General features: G+C 45.5%; 1 protein-coding gene and 1 long non-coding RNA gene across 3 annotated transcripts in view; one reads left to right on the top strand and one right to left on the bottom strand.

Annotated features, from left to right (window-relative positions):
* Window positions 1-12,538, top strand: part of LOC149975898 (uncharacterized) — a 330,618-nt gene that overhangs the window by 198,285 nt on the left and 119,795 nt on the right. The gene's annotated exons all lie outside the window — the stretch shown is intronic.
* Window positions 2,876-11,976, bottom strand: LOC110493969 (uncharacterized). Of its 2 annotated transcripts, none has more exons than XM_021568605.3 (3): window positions 11,887-11,976; window positions 9,157-9,404; window positions 2,876-6,482 (listed from the first exon to the last, which is right to left on the bottom strand). In XM_021568605.3, exons 2-3 carry the CDS (start codon window positions 9,385-9,387, stop codon window positions 5,298-5,300), a joined length of 1,416 nt encoding a protein of 471 aa, XP_021424280.3. In that variant the 5' UTR covers window positions 9,388-9,404; window positions 11,887-11,976; the 3' UTR covers window positions 2,876-5,297. The 2 variants fall into 2 exon arrangements, with proteins under 2 accessions (XP_021424280.3, XP_021424278.3); XM_021568603.3 differs by having other exon boundaries at window positions 11,619-11,946.

Below are 12,538 nucleotides of genomic sequence, written 5' to 3'. Positions count from 1 at the left end.
ACCACCCTTGAGGTGAGAGGAGCGGCGATGGAGTTGCAGTTATTAATGAAGCGGCTGTAGAAGTTGGCAAGCCACCCAAAAAAGTTGTAGTCCCTTTATGGTGGTTGGGACTGGTACCTTCCTTTCTTCCATAACCACTCCCTGCGGGCTGATCCGGTATCCCAAGAAGGAGACATCGACCTGATAGAACAGGCACTTCTCCGCTTTGACGTACAGATGGTTCTCCAGGTGGCGCCTCAGGACTACCCGGTCAAGGGCGATGTGATCCTCCAAGGTGGCCAAAGTAGATCAGGATGTCATCAATATGCACAACCACCTGGCGCCCGAGCATGTCACAGAACACCTCGTTCACGAATGCCTAGAACACCGACGGGGCATTGGCTAATCCATAAGACATCACCAAGAACTCGTAGTGCCCAGACATTGTGCTGAAGGCCGTTTTCCATTCATCCCCCTCTTGGATGCGGTTTAGGCACTCCGCAGGTCCAGTTTAGTAAAATAAAATGGGCCTGGCGGAGCTGTTCGATGGCGGGGGGTATCGTGACTTGGTGGTGATGGAATTGTGGCCTCTAATCGATGCACGGTCGTGGACCTCCCTCCTTGGTCATGAAGAAGAAGCCTTCCGACTCAGGGGAGGTGGATGAGTGGGTGAAACACTGTTGGAGAGCCTCCTAGATGTACTCCTCCAGGGCTGGAAAGGAGAGCGGGTACAAGGTGATGTTCAGGGAGGAGGCGAGGGCCTGGTCGATGAAATTCCCTGCGGCACCGGGGTCCTTTAGAGCTGTAGAGACAACACTTGAGGGACCGCCAGCCAGCGAAATGGAAACCAGGAAGGGTTTGGTGTAAAGCGATGATGGAATACTCACGCCTTCCCCCTGGAGACAGATGATCACGGGGCCCTCCCTCTGTCCCTGTGGACACTGGGTTGGGACGCACCGGACACCACTGAATCTGGTGCCCCTCATGGCCCTCGCGATGAGCGCATCGAAGGGAAGGTTGTCATCCCGGCACGCCAACTCCATCTGGACCTCCTCACGCAGTCCTCTTTGGAATATGGTGAGTCGCGCCGGCTAATCCCATCCGCTGGTGGCTGCCACGGTCCTGAAGGTGAGGGAGTACTCCGCAGGGGTCTGGACACCCTGCCGGAGTTGAAGTAATCACTCACCTCCGATGGATGGTCGAAGACTGCCCTGAACGGAGCCATGAACCTCTCGTAGGAGCCAAGCTCTTCCTCTCCTCTCTCCCAGACCGCCGTAGCCCACTCCAACCCCCACCCGGTCAGCAGGGAAATGACCGGCATCGCTGACCTGGGCGGACTGCTGGATAGGCTGGGGGACTGACTTGCTGGGACGACTTGTGGTAGGAGGACCTCCGCTAGATGTAGGTGAATCTTCTCGGCCGGTGTCGAGGCGGTGGAGAATGCGGAGGACCTTATCCATAGCTGTACACAATTGTGCCTGCTGATCCTGGTGTTGGCATATTAGGTGTCCTTGTTTGTCAACCGTCTAGGAGATGTCCTTATCTTCTGCTAATAATATTTTTTAAGAGTCAGTATTCTGTAGAGCTGGGAGTCAGGAAGCAGGTGATTTTAATAAGAATTACGATAACCAAAACCAATATTGCCTGATGATGGAGGCTACTGAGGCCTAAATAAAGGGAGTAATCAAGGTGATAATGAGGTCCGGTGAATGTCTCCCAGTGTCTGTGGGAAAGCAGACTGAACCTAGTATTTCTCTAGGAATTTTCCTGTGCTTAGCTCTATTCTGTTTGTTTTTATCCTTAAACTCCCTAGTCCTTTCCAATGACAACCATACCCATAACATGATGCAACCACCACCATGCTTGAAAATATGAAGTCGTACTCAGTGACGTGTTGCAATGTTTTTGCCCCACACATAACACTTTGTATTTAGGACAAAAAGTTAATTTTACATTTTTTTGCAGCATTACTTTGGTGCCTTATTGAAAACAGGATGCATGTTTTGGAATATTTTTCTTAAATGTTTTCTTTTCACTCCATTCTCAGTTCTATCTACAACCATTTAACTCTAATTGTTTTAAAAATCAGCATTGGCCTCATGGTGAAATCCCTCGGTTTCATTCCTCACCAGCAACAGCGTTTGAATGGGCACCTGTATCTTTGTAGTGACTTGGTGTATTGCACAGGAGGTTGGTGGTACCTAATTTGGGAGGCCAGACTAGCAATAATGGGTGGAGCGGAATGGTATCAAATACATAAAACACATGGTTTCCATGTGTTTGATGCCATTCAGGCCATTATGAGCCACCCACCCCTCAGCAGCCTCCTGTGGTATATTGATGCCACCATCAAAAGTGTAATTAATAACTTGAATGCTTGACTAAAGACATTTAAGCTTCTCATTCATAATTAATATGTAAACATTGAAACAATTGTGTAGATGAGTGATAAAATCTCAAATTCATTCTAAATTCAGGCTGTAGCAAAATGTCGAGGGATGTGAATACATTATGAAGGCACTGGTATTGTGCTGGAGATAATCAAGTTGAAGTGTCCTTGAACCCTACAGATGGTCAAAAAAAAAAGTACATCAGGCACACCCCTATGGATAGAGCAAAAGGGTTATCTGGGGGTCTATGAGAGTCATCTGGAGGACTCCAGATAAAACCATCTAGTAGGTTAATTACATCCAAAAGGTTATGTACAACTTGACCTGCCTTAAATGAAAATCATTTGATAAACTGGGGTGGAAATCCAGTGTACAATATCTTGCCCATGTAATTAGTTCCAAGAAAGGAAGTTGTGCTATTACACTTTGTTGAGACAAAAGAAAGCACAAGGACATGGTTAATTCTACACACTCCTCAAGTTGGATTTTAAAAAATGCACAAGGAGCAGCGTATGAAAAAGGTTTTATTCTCTGAAACGCTTGTACAAAACACATTTAAAGTTTAAGGCATATATTGCACCGACTATTCAAAAGTTTCTATGTAGAAGGGGCATGTTCCCTCAATCCCAGGTTTAAGGCACGACAGCCAGTTATATTGCCCCACACATCAGCCATGATTTCACAGTGAAATGGAAAAACATTTAGGATGCATTTGGTCGTATTGAGATGCTACACATTTGAGACAGTTCATGGCCCCGTCCCCACCGTGACATTTTTCCCATTGGCATCTACGACTCAAGTTTCATTCTGCATCCAAAACCTGATATATATAAAATAGCCTTTCTAAATAATGTTCAGTATCCAGCCGATTCCAGTATCACAATGAGTAATATGTAGTAACATAGAAGTGTAGTAATGAATAAACCACATACCCGCTTTATTGTACTGCATTCAAAACCTGTTAAACTAGTTAACATTCTTTGCTTAGTATTCAGACTCAAGTCTGACCGAACCCTACAGTCGACCCAAAGTGTGTGAGAAAGAGGCGACTCTTTTAGCATATCTCCGTTAGCAGAGGATCTAGAACATCTACCCTTCCCCACTGATATTCTAGACAATTCAGGAAATGGTGCTGACATTAAGCCTCACGAAAGAGCAGAAAACAAGAGGAAGTGAAGGAATGGGGGTTTGTGCTAGTCACAAATCTAGGTATATAATAACACAGGATTCCATATCTGCTCTTCTCATGCATCTAGTTGTAAAAAAACAAAAACAAAAAAAATCACCACCAGGGTCATTACATGTATGGCACCGGTAACAGCTATTAAAGACTAAGTTAGTCCCATTTGAACTGACCCATGGACAGAAGAAAATTACTTTGCAGCAGCACTGTTTACGTAGTAGAGCCCCAACTAACTCTGTGCGGCGTCGATTTGGCCATAACATGCAGTATGAGAGATTGTTTCATGGAAACTACAACCATATAAGAAATAGTCTAACGAGAGGATATGCGTCGCTAAAACAGAGGGAAAAGAGAGAGAAAGGAAGTCAGACAGTTTGCTTCTCAATAACTTACTCAACATTAAAAATCAACTAATTCAATACAACACTGACCAGATTGTCATCCAAGCGAACAACAGGCGTTTCAATTAAGATATATTTGTTTGCAACACAAGGACCAAATCTTAAGCCGCCAATGATTCGCTACTTGGGTCAATCCCTCTCCAAACAGGGGTGCCCAAAAGCTTGAAATGTTTGTGACAAGCTTCATCCATAAAAGACTATGGCATAATAGGGCAATTATAGCAAGTGTTACATTACCCTTAAGAACTAAGCCTTTAGCTTCGCCACAAAATCGATTTCTATAACGGGACCTCCCGCCCCATCGCTCTCAAACACACAGACAGGAATTCCACCTCCTTCACATCCACAATAAAAACAATACATCCCTGGAAATTGTACATGATGCATAAAGATAGCGCAGAAAGTAACAGACCAAAAAATATATATAATTCCTGGTGTGTTTTCACACAAAAACATTTACCTACTAAGATACTATTTTGGAAACAGGTTTAAATGAACATTTAAAAAAGTTTTAAAAAAAGAGTTCATATTCTTTGCAACTGATGATTTAGTGTCTCAAATGTAGAATCCATGGTGGCCACTTTTTTACAGTAGCTTTAATTAAGGCTTTAATTAAGGCAAGGAGAGAGGAGACAGACAATCAATTTCCCCTTCCGCCCGTCTTCCGGCACTGTGTGAAGATGTGGACATGAAAATATCTAAAGTGCATAAACTGTACTGGAGGAGCGCAACACCAGGGCTTGAAAAACACTTGTCTCAGCCCCAGGTCCACCCTTGTTTAACCTTGGTGGGAATGATTGACAGGCTAGACCGCCAGAGATAAAAGTAACCTTAATACATTCAACCAAGTCCAGTATTGCGACAGATAAGCCTAGCTCTACTGGTGCAACTTCACTGTTTAAAAAAAAAAACATCACAGGGGAAGGAAATGTCCTCCTTGACCCCTTTTGGAAATAGTTGAGATAGTGGAAAAGGGAGTTAAAAACTACATCATGGAACTTGGTGTCGTCGTTCTTATGTCAACCGTCGCAACGTTTAACCTATACTCTGAAATGTTGATTGAAAAACCACATTGAAAGGTTCCACCCAGCAACAGTCTGCATTGGATAAGTCCTGATAAAAATGCTTAAAAAAAGCACCGTCTTTAAAAACAATCGTCTTTCCATCCCTCGTATCCTTCCTAGCGTCTGATGTATGAACCGTATGCATGAGTTCTGCCATATCCAAACTGCAGAGCATAGTGTCAGAGGGGCCGATGAAGGAAACGTACACATAGGTAGGGGCAGTCTGAGTAGGGATATGGGGCTCCCTCACATACACACAGACAAGGGAGTGGCCGTGGCTCTAGTTGACGGTTTCGCTGACAGTGTGCAAGGTGTGCTGTGGCCCCCACACGGCGGCCTTGGGAGTCTGAACCACGGGGATAGGCTGTCGGACTGTAACATCGCTGTGGACCACACTCCACACACTGGGCACCGACTGGGCCCTCTGGACACTGCTGTTGGGGATGGAGGAGGACAAGGGCTGGAGGGAGGCCAGGCCCAGGAATGGGTTGAGGGCTGGTGGTGCTGGGGCTAAAGGTTGGGCCGGGGTTAGGACAGAGGTTAGGGTTGGGACCTGGGTAGAGCTTGGAGCTGGGACTGAGGTTGGGACACAGGACACAGTTGGTACACCGGCAAAGGTTTGAACGGGGCTTGGGAGAAGGGGTTTGGTTGGGATTGGAGTTGGAGCTGGGACAAAGGTTGGAAAGGGAGTTGAAACTGGCATTTGGGCTAGGAGGGGAGGCACATTTGGAGCCGGTACAGAGGCCATTGCGAGTTTAGGTGCAGAACAGACTGGGACATGGATTAGGACTGAAACTGGGGACACCACCGCCTTGTTCGCAGGACTCTGCTCTCTGGGCGAGTCAAACGTAGCTTGGCTCTGCGCCGGTGGAGTGGTCGGACCCATAGCACTGCTGCTGTGGCTACAGCCACCCGTCGCTTCTGCAGTAGCCCTGCTCTGGTACTCTGGGAGCAGCCTCTGACTCTCGTGCTCGGCGGCCCTCTGGAGAGCTGCATCCACCAGCAACCTCAAGTCACTGAAATCCTGGCAGGGGCACAGCTCCGGAGGCGTGGGGGGCGGCGTGTTGAATAGCCCGCCAGTGGGGCTGGCGCTGATAACCTTGGAGCCCTTCTCCTCTGCCTCCCTCCTCAGGAGACTCTGCATGTCCAGCTGCATCAGGGCCTGGACACAGTAGCCCTCTTGGCTGGGGTAGCCAGCTCCCAAAAGGATGGCAGTGGCAGTATTTCCCAGGAGGCTGAGGTCCAGTGTGGGGGCTGGTCGGATGACAGAGGGCCTGAGAGGGGGCAGGGCTGGAGAGTGGACTGAGGTGGGGCTTTCAGGGGAACTGCCAAATCCTCCTGTGGCTGGGCAGCCCTCTCCCTTCCCCGCCCGCCTGGAGATGGTGAACTGGGTGGGGTCTTTGCCATCCTTGCGGAGAAGGTCGGGGAGGAGGCGGCGGCGGGCATTGATGAACCAGTTGCATATCTGGAAAAGAGTCAGTAACTTTAACAACAAAGCCTGCAAAAAAAACAACAGGGGTGCATCTCAAAAGCCTAACAGATTCCCTGAAGAACCATACTGCAAGAACAGATGACAGTGGACAGTTTATTAAGTACACCACCTCATTCACGAAAATGGATCGCCAGTCACGTGGCCGTGGCTCGCTATATAATGCAGGTAGACAGGCATCCAGTTACTGTTTGATTGAATGTTAGAACGGGCAAGGCGAGTGACCTAAGCGACTTTGAGCGTGGTATGATAGTCAGTGCCAGGCATGCCGGATCCAACATCTCAGAAACGGTCTCTCTCCTGGGCTTTTCGCGCACGACAGTGTCTAGGATTTACCGAGAACGGTTCAACAAACCAGAACTCAGCAGCAGTCCCATGGGCAAAAACAGCTTGTTGATGAGAGATTGAAGGACAATGGCAAGAATCATGCAAGCAAACAGGCAGGCCAGAAACAGACAAATAACACCGCAGTACAACAGTGGCATCTCGGAACACAACTCTAACCGATCCTTGTCAAGGATGGACTATTGCATCAGATGAACCACACCGGGTTCCCCTCTTTTTCAGCTAAAAACAAAAGGAAGCAACTCGTGGGGACACGACCACCAACACTAGACAATTGAGGAGTGGAAAAACATTGCCTGGTCCGACAAATCCTGTTTCCTGTCACGTCCCGCTGATGGCAGTGTCAGGATTTGGTTTAAGTAGCATGAGTCCATAGCTCAAACTGGTCCGAGGGGTAGTTTGTTGGAATGAGACTTCCGCCCACATGTTCTCATTCTCCTGCTCTCTTCCAGGCCCCGTTTACTGCCATCTTGTGGTAAAAACATCCCACACGCAGTGAGATGAGTGGCCTCAGACAGCTGGCATTAATGAAGTCTCGGGTGAAAAACGCTGAGCGGCAGAGCAAGTAGAGCACAGCCAACCAGGGACATTTCACTGCAGTGACTACACTATGGGTCTGTCAGCGCTACTCTAGCCCTGCTTGCTCTCTGCTCAGTCCAGGAATACCTCATGTCGCCACTCCTGGGGTGTGTGTGTGTGTGTATTTGAGGAGAGAGGAAACGACAACAAATGGTCGGCCTACAAGGTGAGAAGGGAAGACTGCGGTGACGGTGTCAAATTAATCTGTACAGTAGTACCTTGCCCATATGACATTTGAATATTGTTGTACGCTAAGCTGTTGAGAAACACCCTAGCGCTGAAGTATGATGATAAGTACAAAGTAAGTATCATGGGATGAATCTATTTAGCGCCAGCCTGAAGTAGACCTATAGGTGCTACGGCATTCATCTCCCCGCACACAGAGACACTTACAAGGGGCCAATAGAGAACACAATAGAGAACACACAATAAAGAAACCACCATCTGCGACAGAGTACGTAGTCATGGCTCCAACTGGGCCACAAGTGTCTGCTATGATCAATTGTTTACACTACATCAGGCACTAATCTGGAACAATTGAACTGGAGGAAAATTGTAAATCATTCATTTCAACTGTAATTGAGGGGAACATGCCAAAAACCAGACCTGATACTTTGTTAGACTGCTTAAAATGCAAGCTCTGTTACAGTATAGGCTGTGTTGGTGTAGGGCTGTGTGATATATCTAATATTTTCATTAGAAAACCCTTTCGCAATTATGTTAGCACAGCTGAAAACAGTTGTCCTGATTAAATAAGCAATAAATCTGGCCTTCTTTAGACTAGTTGAGTATCTGGAGCATCAGCATTTGTGGGTTTGATTACAGGCTCAAAATGTCCAGAAACAAAGTACTTTCTTCTGAAACTCAGTCTATTTTGAAATTAAGGCTATACCATGCGAGAAATTGCCAAGAATCTAAAGATCTCATACAACGCTGTGTACTACTCCCTTCACAGAACAGCGCAAACTGGCTCTAACCAGAATAGAAAGAGTGGGCGGCCCCGGTGCACAACTAAGCAAGAGTACAAGTACAGTAGGGTCCAGCAGCAATTTAGCCAACAACTGTTATACTAGCTGTCCAGTATGTTTTATAAATGTGTGAAGCATAAAACAATTACATAAAGGAATTGGCAACTTGGCCCCTTCAACATCTGAACACTGTAGACAGGATACCGTGCTTTTCAAAAAGGGTGTGTTCATAACTTTTCAACCCTGTTAGCTAGCAAACAGATCCAAGTTGGCTAAACTTGAAATATAAAGATCAACTGGATAAATCGCCAGGGCTTGAGCCCAACACCCGCTACAAGAAGTTTGTTATTATTTGTGAATGTGCACTACACGTGGTTCTAGTAATTTTTTAAAATACAATAAACATATTTCATAACAAGTCTTGAAAGACAGATCCTTGCAACAAAAAAGATTGCCGACTGTTTGAAATGCAGTGTATTTGACCTTTAAAACAACCATGCTTATTTAGAGAATTTTTTTTTAAGAGATCTTGATTTGCCAATAAGTTAATAAATAAATAAAATAATCTCCCAGCCCCATGTTGGTGCTCTGCTACACAGCTCAAAGTTTCCACCTGGCAAAGGCTACTGTAGGCCAAAATGTCTGGACTGCTGCTTGATTAGGCCCAATTCAAGCATTTTGGAGCAAGAATTAACTTGAATTTGTTTAATTATTATTATTTAAATAAACGATTTAAAGTCTGATCCCGGTCCACTCACCTGCAGCACAGAAAGGCTGGTCTGATCTGACAAGCTGAGTTTCTCCTGCTCTGAGGGGTAGGCGTTGAAGCGGTGCTCGTACAGCCAGCTCCGCAGCACCTGCACTGCTACCTTGGGCAGGTTGCCACGGCGACGCCGCTTGCCCGAGCCCCCACCAGACAGGTCAAGGGTGGAGCTGTCATCCTCAAAGGGGTCACTGTCAGACATGGCTGACAGCTCCTGCTCTCGCATCCGCTCCTCTTCCAGAACTGAGGACAAGGAGAAGGGGTTCAGAGGGGGTTGTTGAGTCAGTGATAGTGTTTGTACTCATAGACCAGGGTTGGACATTAACTTGTTATAGAATGTGTTGCTTTCCCTCCAAATCAGAGACTGACAACCATCTACTAGTTGATTGGGCATGTGCTTCTTGTTTGTTATTTTAATGTGCATTCACCCAGAGGCAAGTGTGGGTGTAGTAGTTGACAACAAATGTACAAGCATGCATGATGGCGCAATGAGACACTCCCTCATTAAATTAAGTGACGAGATAAGCTAATTGGCACTATATTTGTGGCACTGGGGAAGACCAACTCAAAATGGAGAAATGGTTTCTCCCGGGGTATAGAATGAAGTAAATGTCTTTCTCCGGGTGAAATCTGACCCCTAGAGACGGCTCCTGTCCTCACAAAAGAAGATCGTGTGCATGTCAACATCTCCAACCGCTAGGGCTCTATAGACCGTGCAAGGGGCTATTTTCACCTTTGGCCAGGGAATTTAAGTCCTGGAGCAATTGATTTTAATTCAATGGCTGTGTATGTGACCAGCTACTAACTATAATCTTAAAATCAAGTTAGAAAATTTGCGCATGAATGGGCAAAACATTTTAAATATGCTAGCTACCAAACTTGGTGGCCAGAAGAATCAGACTAGACGTGCATTACTTTTCTAGCTGGAAGGTAGCTATGCCAAGATCAAGACAGCGCCAGCATGAGAAACGGGTCAGAAAACGTACAGTATACGTTCAAAGTTGACACACCAACTCATTCAATTTAGCCGACGTTCGGTGTATCGTTTTACAGCAAGAAATGTTTAAATTCAACATGAGTTACTATTAAGGCCACGAGAGGTTATAGTGTCCAGATTTCTATTTAACCCATCTGAAAAGTATAGGGATGCAGTTCCCTTGACATGCCACAGGTCTATTTGAAGTCCCCTTCGTGTGACTCAAATGTGTATAGCGCCTCACAATCACACCGCCACCCTCTTTAACCACTTCAACATTACTTTTCTGGCCCACCCCTTCTGTTATTCTCTAATATCAATTTCGCAGCTTTTCTCGTAATGAAATCAGAGTCAGCCTTTTTGCCTTGGATCCACATTCAATTGTTCTGGTAGTTCGCCGAAAACCATGTGGCGATTGTCTTGTAGTCTATTTGGCACGCGTACAGTCAGGACCTAAAACGTACTCAGTAATTCCAGATAGCCTAAAATAACGAAAGAAAGGCCTCCGTGTAGCATATAGATATAAAATGCACAATAATGGTACATTTATGAATTTAAAGGTACTCTTTACTCAACCCGTCAGCTACCCACGAAATATTTCATGACCCTGAACCCACCCACCCGAGCCACAGGTTACGAGTCAACTCGCGCATCACTAGTAGAGGTACAGTCCGCCCACTCGTCTCCGTTGATGTTATAGTGGCGATATAAGGTTACGCTAGAAAACGGCTTTAAAATATGTGGTAGCAACATCGTGGAGTTTTACTTTGCTAGCCAGCTACAGTAACGTTACATGTCACACGCTGTTCCTGTCAAACCAACTTTTTGTTTGCATAACAAAAGGGCGTTATTATTTTTCTTATACGGAGTTAGCCATCTAGTCAAAATACGTTGACAAACTTAAGGCAAAAGGTGTGCATAATTTGAGTTTGTTCAAATGTACTAATATCTTCAAAAGGCGGATTTAGCTAGCTAGTTTCTGGCTAAAGTTAGCAGGCTAGCTAACAAACAATGAAGCCATTTCGTGGAATTGTCTCGTTCTAGTCAATGTAGTCTATCGTGGGGTTAAGATTACTGTTGCAATGACATCGAATAGCTACCGAAATTGCTATCCATTTGCCAAATGCAAAAATAAGACGTAACATGAGAATTATAAATTAATTTAAAAAAAACGATGACTACGTTGGCTAGCCATCTTCCCATCGTGTATCAAACGTACAAAGAACCCGCTGAACGCACGCCTTCGCGGATGCAGGACTGTTCTGTCGCTCCGCCAGATGGACACCATGCTTGCTTCCAAAGATAACTTAGCTGGTTCGCTGTCCCTCCAAATTCAAACAAACACACGCTGCATTTGTTCGCAACAAAAAGCCGCATTCCATTAACACCCAAAAGCCGGGCACACTTGGCAAACTGTCAGGGTGATAATGAATGCCTGCCAATATTTTCTGTACTAAAATCCCCATAAAACGTACGCCTACCTCGTTTGAATGATTTCATTCTTTGTTGATGGCTTGTTTGAAAACACGCAGCTGTCGAAGTGCCTTGTAAAAAAAAAACAAAAAAAAGTGTTGCCCCCGACAAAACGTTGACGCGATATTTTCTTTCCAAGGTGTTGCACGCTTTTATTTTGCCGCTCGTGGGTTCAATTCTTCGTTCGTGTGACATAAACGTGTTACTCGTCAACCGAACAGTGTCTGGCCATTGCGTTTCGTTGTCTAGTAAGGTAGGACAAATACTGTACGTTACCTCGTTTGTGTGGCTTGGTCCTCTTTACCTGCACACAGCAACGCCGAGCTCCAATCTGACAGTCGAATATTTATTGATCCCGCCTCCTATACCAGTGCCCTCCAATCACGGCTCTTTATTTCCAGTAGACAGGCCCGTGTCATCACTCCTTGAGTGAATGACAGGATTAGCATTTAATTTAAATTCAGGCAGTAAAAGATTTCATTAAAAATAGTATTTTGTTAACGACATGATTGCAATTCCTTGGACAGGATTAATCAACACACGAGCCCCCTGTTTGCCAACACGTTATAGTGGCCACTGGCCAGCAACACAAGAGGATTTCCTCGTGTCGTTGGAGTTCTGCGTTTATTATGTAACCGAAACGATCATGTTTTCTTGTTACATGAACGGGATAAACAGTGTCGACAAAAAACAGTGAGCCACTAATGGATGCAATAATTAAATAATATTCTGATAAAGTATTGACACAAGAACAGAAATATCTTCCCAACAACGGCTGGAGAAAGTCGAGGCTTCCTCACCTTGATCCTGTACACACATCCTCTTTCATTTGCAGGACTTTTCTATGTAAAACTATAAAACAGTGCTGTGGAATTGCTTCTGAAAGGTTGTTGTTGCCACTGCAAAATGACATGTCAGGAACTATTCC

The sequence above is a fragment of the Oncorhynchus mykiss genome, chromosome 17 (assembly GCF_057628025.1).
Source record: "Oncorhynchus mykiss isolate SJ-2025 chromosome 17, ASM5762802v1, whole genome shotgun sequence".
Classification (NCBI taxonomy): Eukaryota; Metazoa; Chordata; class Actinopteri; order Salmoniformes; family Salmonidae; genus Oncorhynchus; species Oncorhynchus mykiss.
This window is presented reverse-complemented; position numbering and strand designations above follow the sequence as displayed.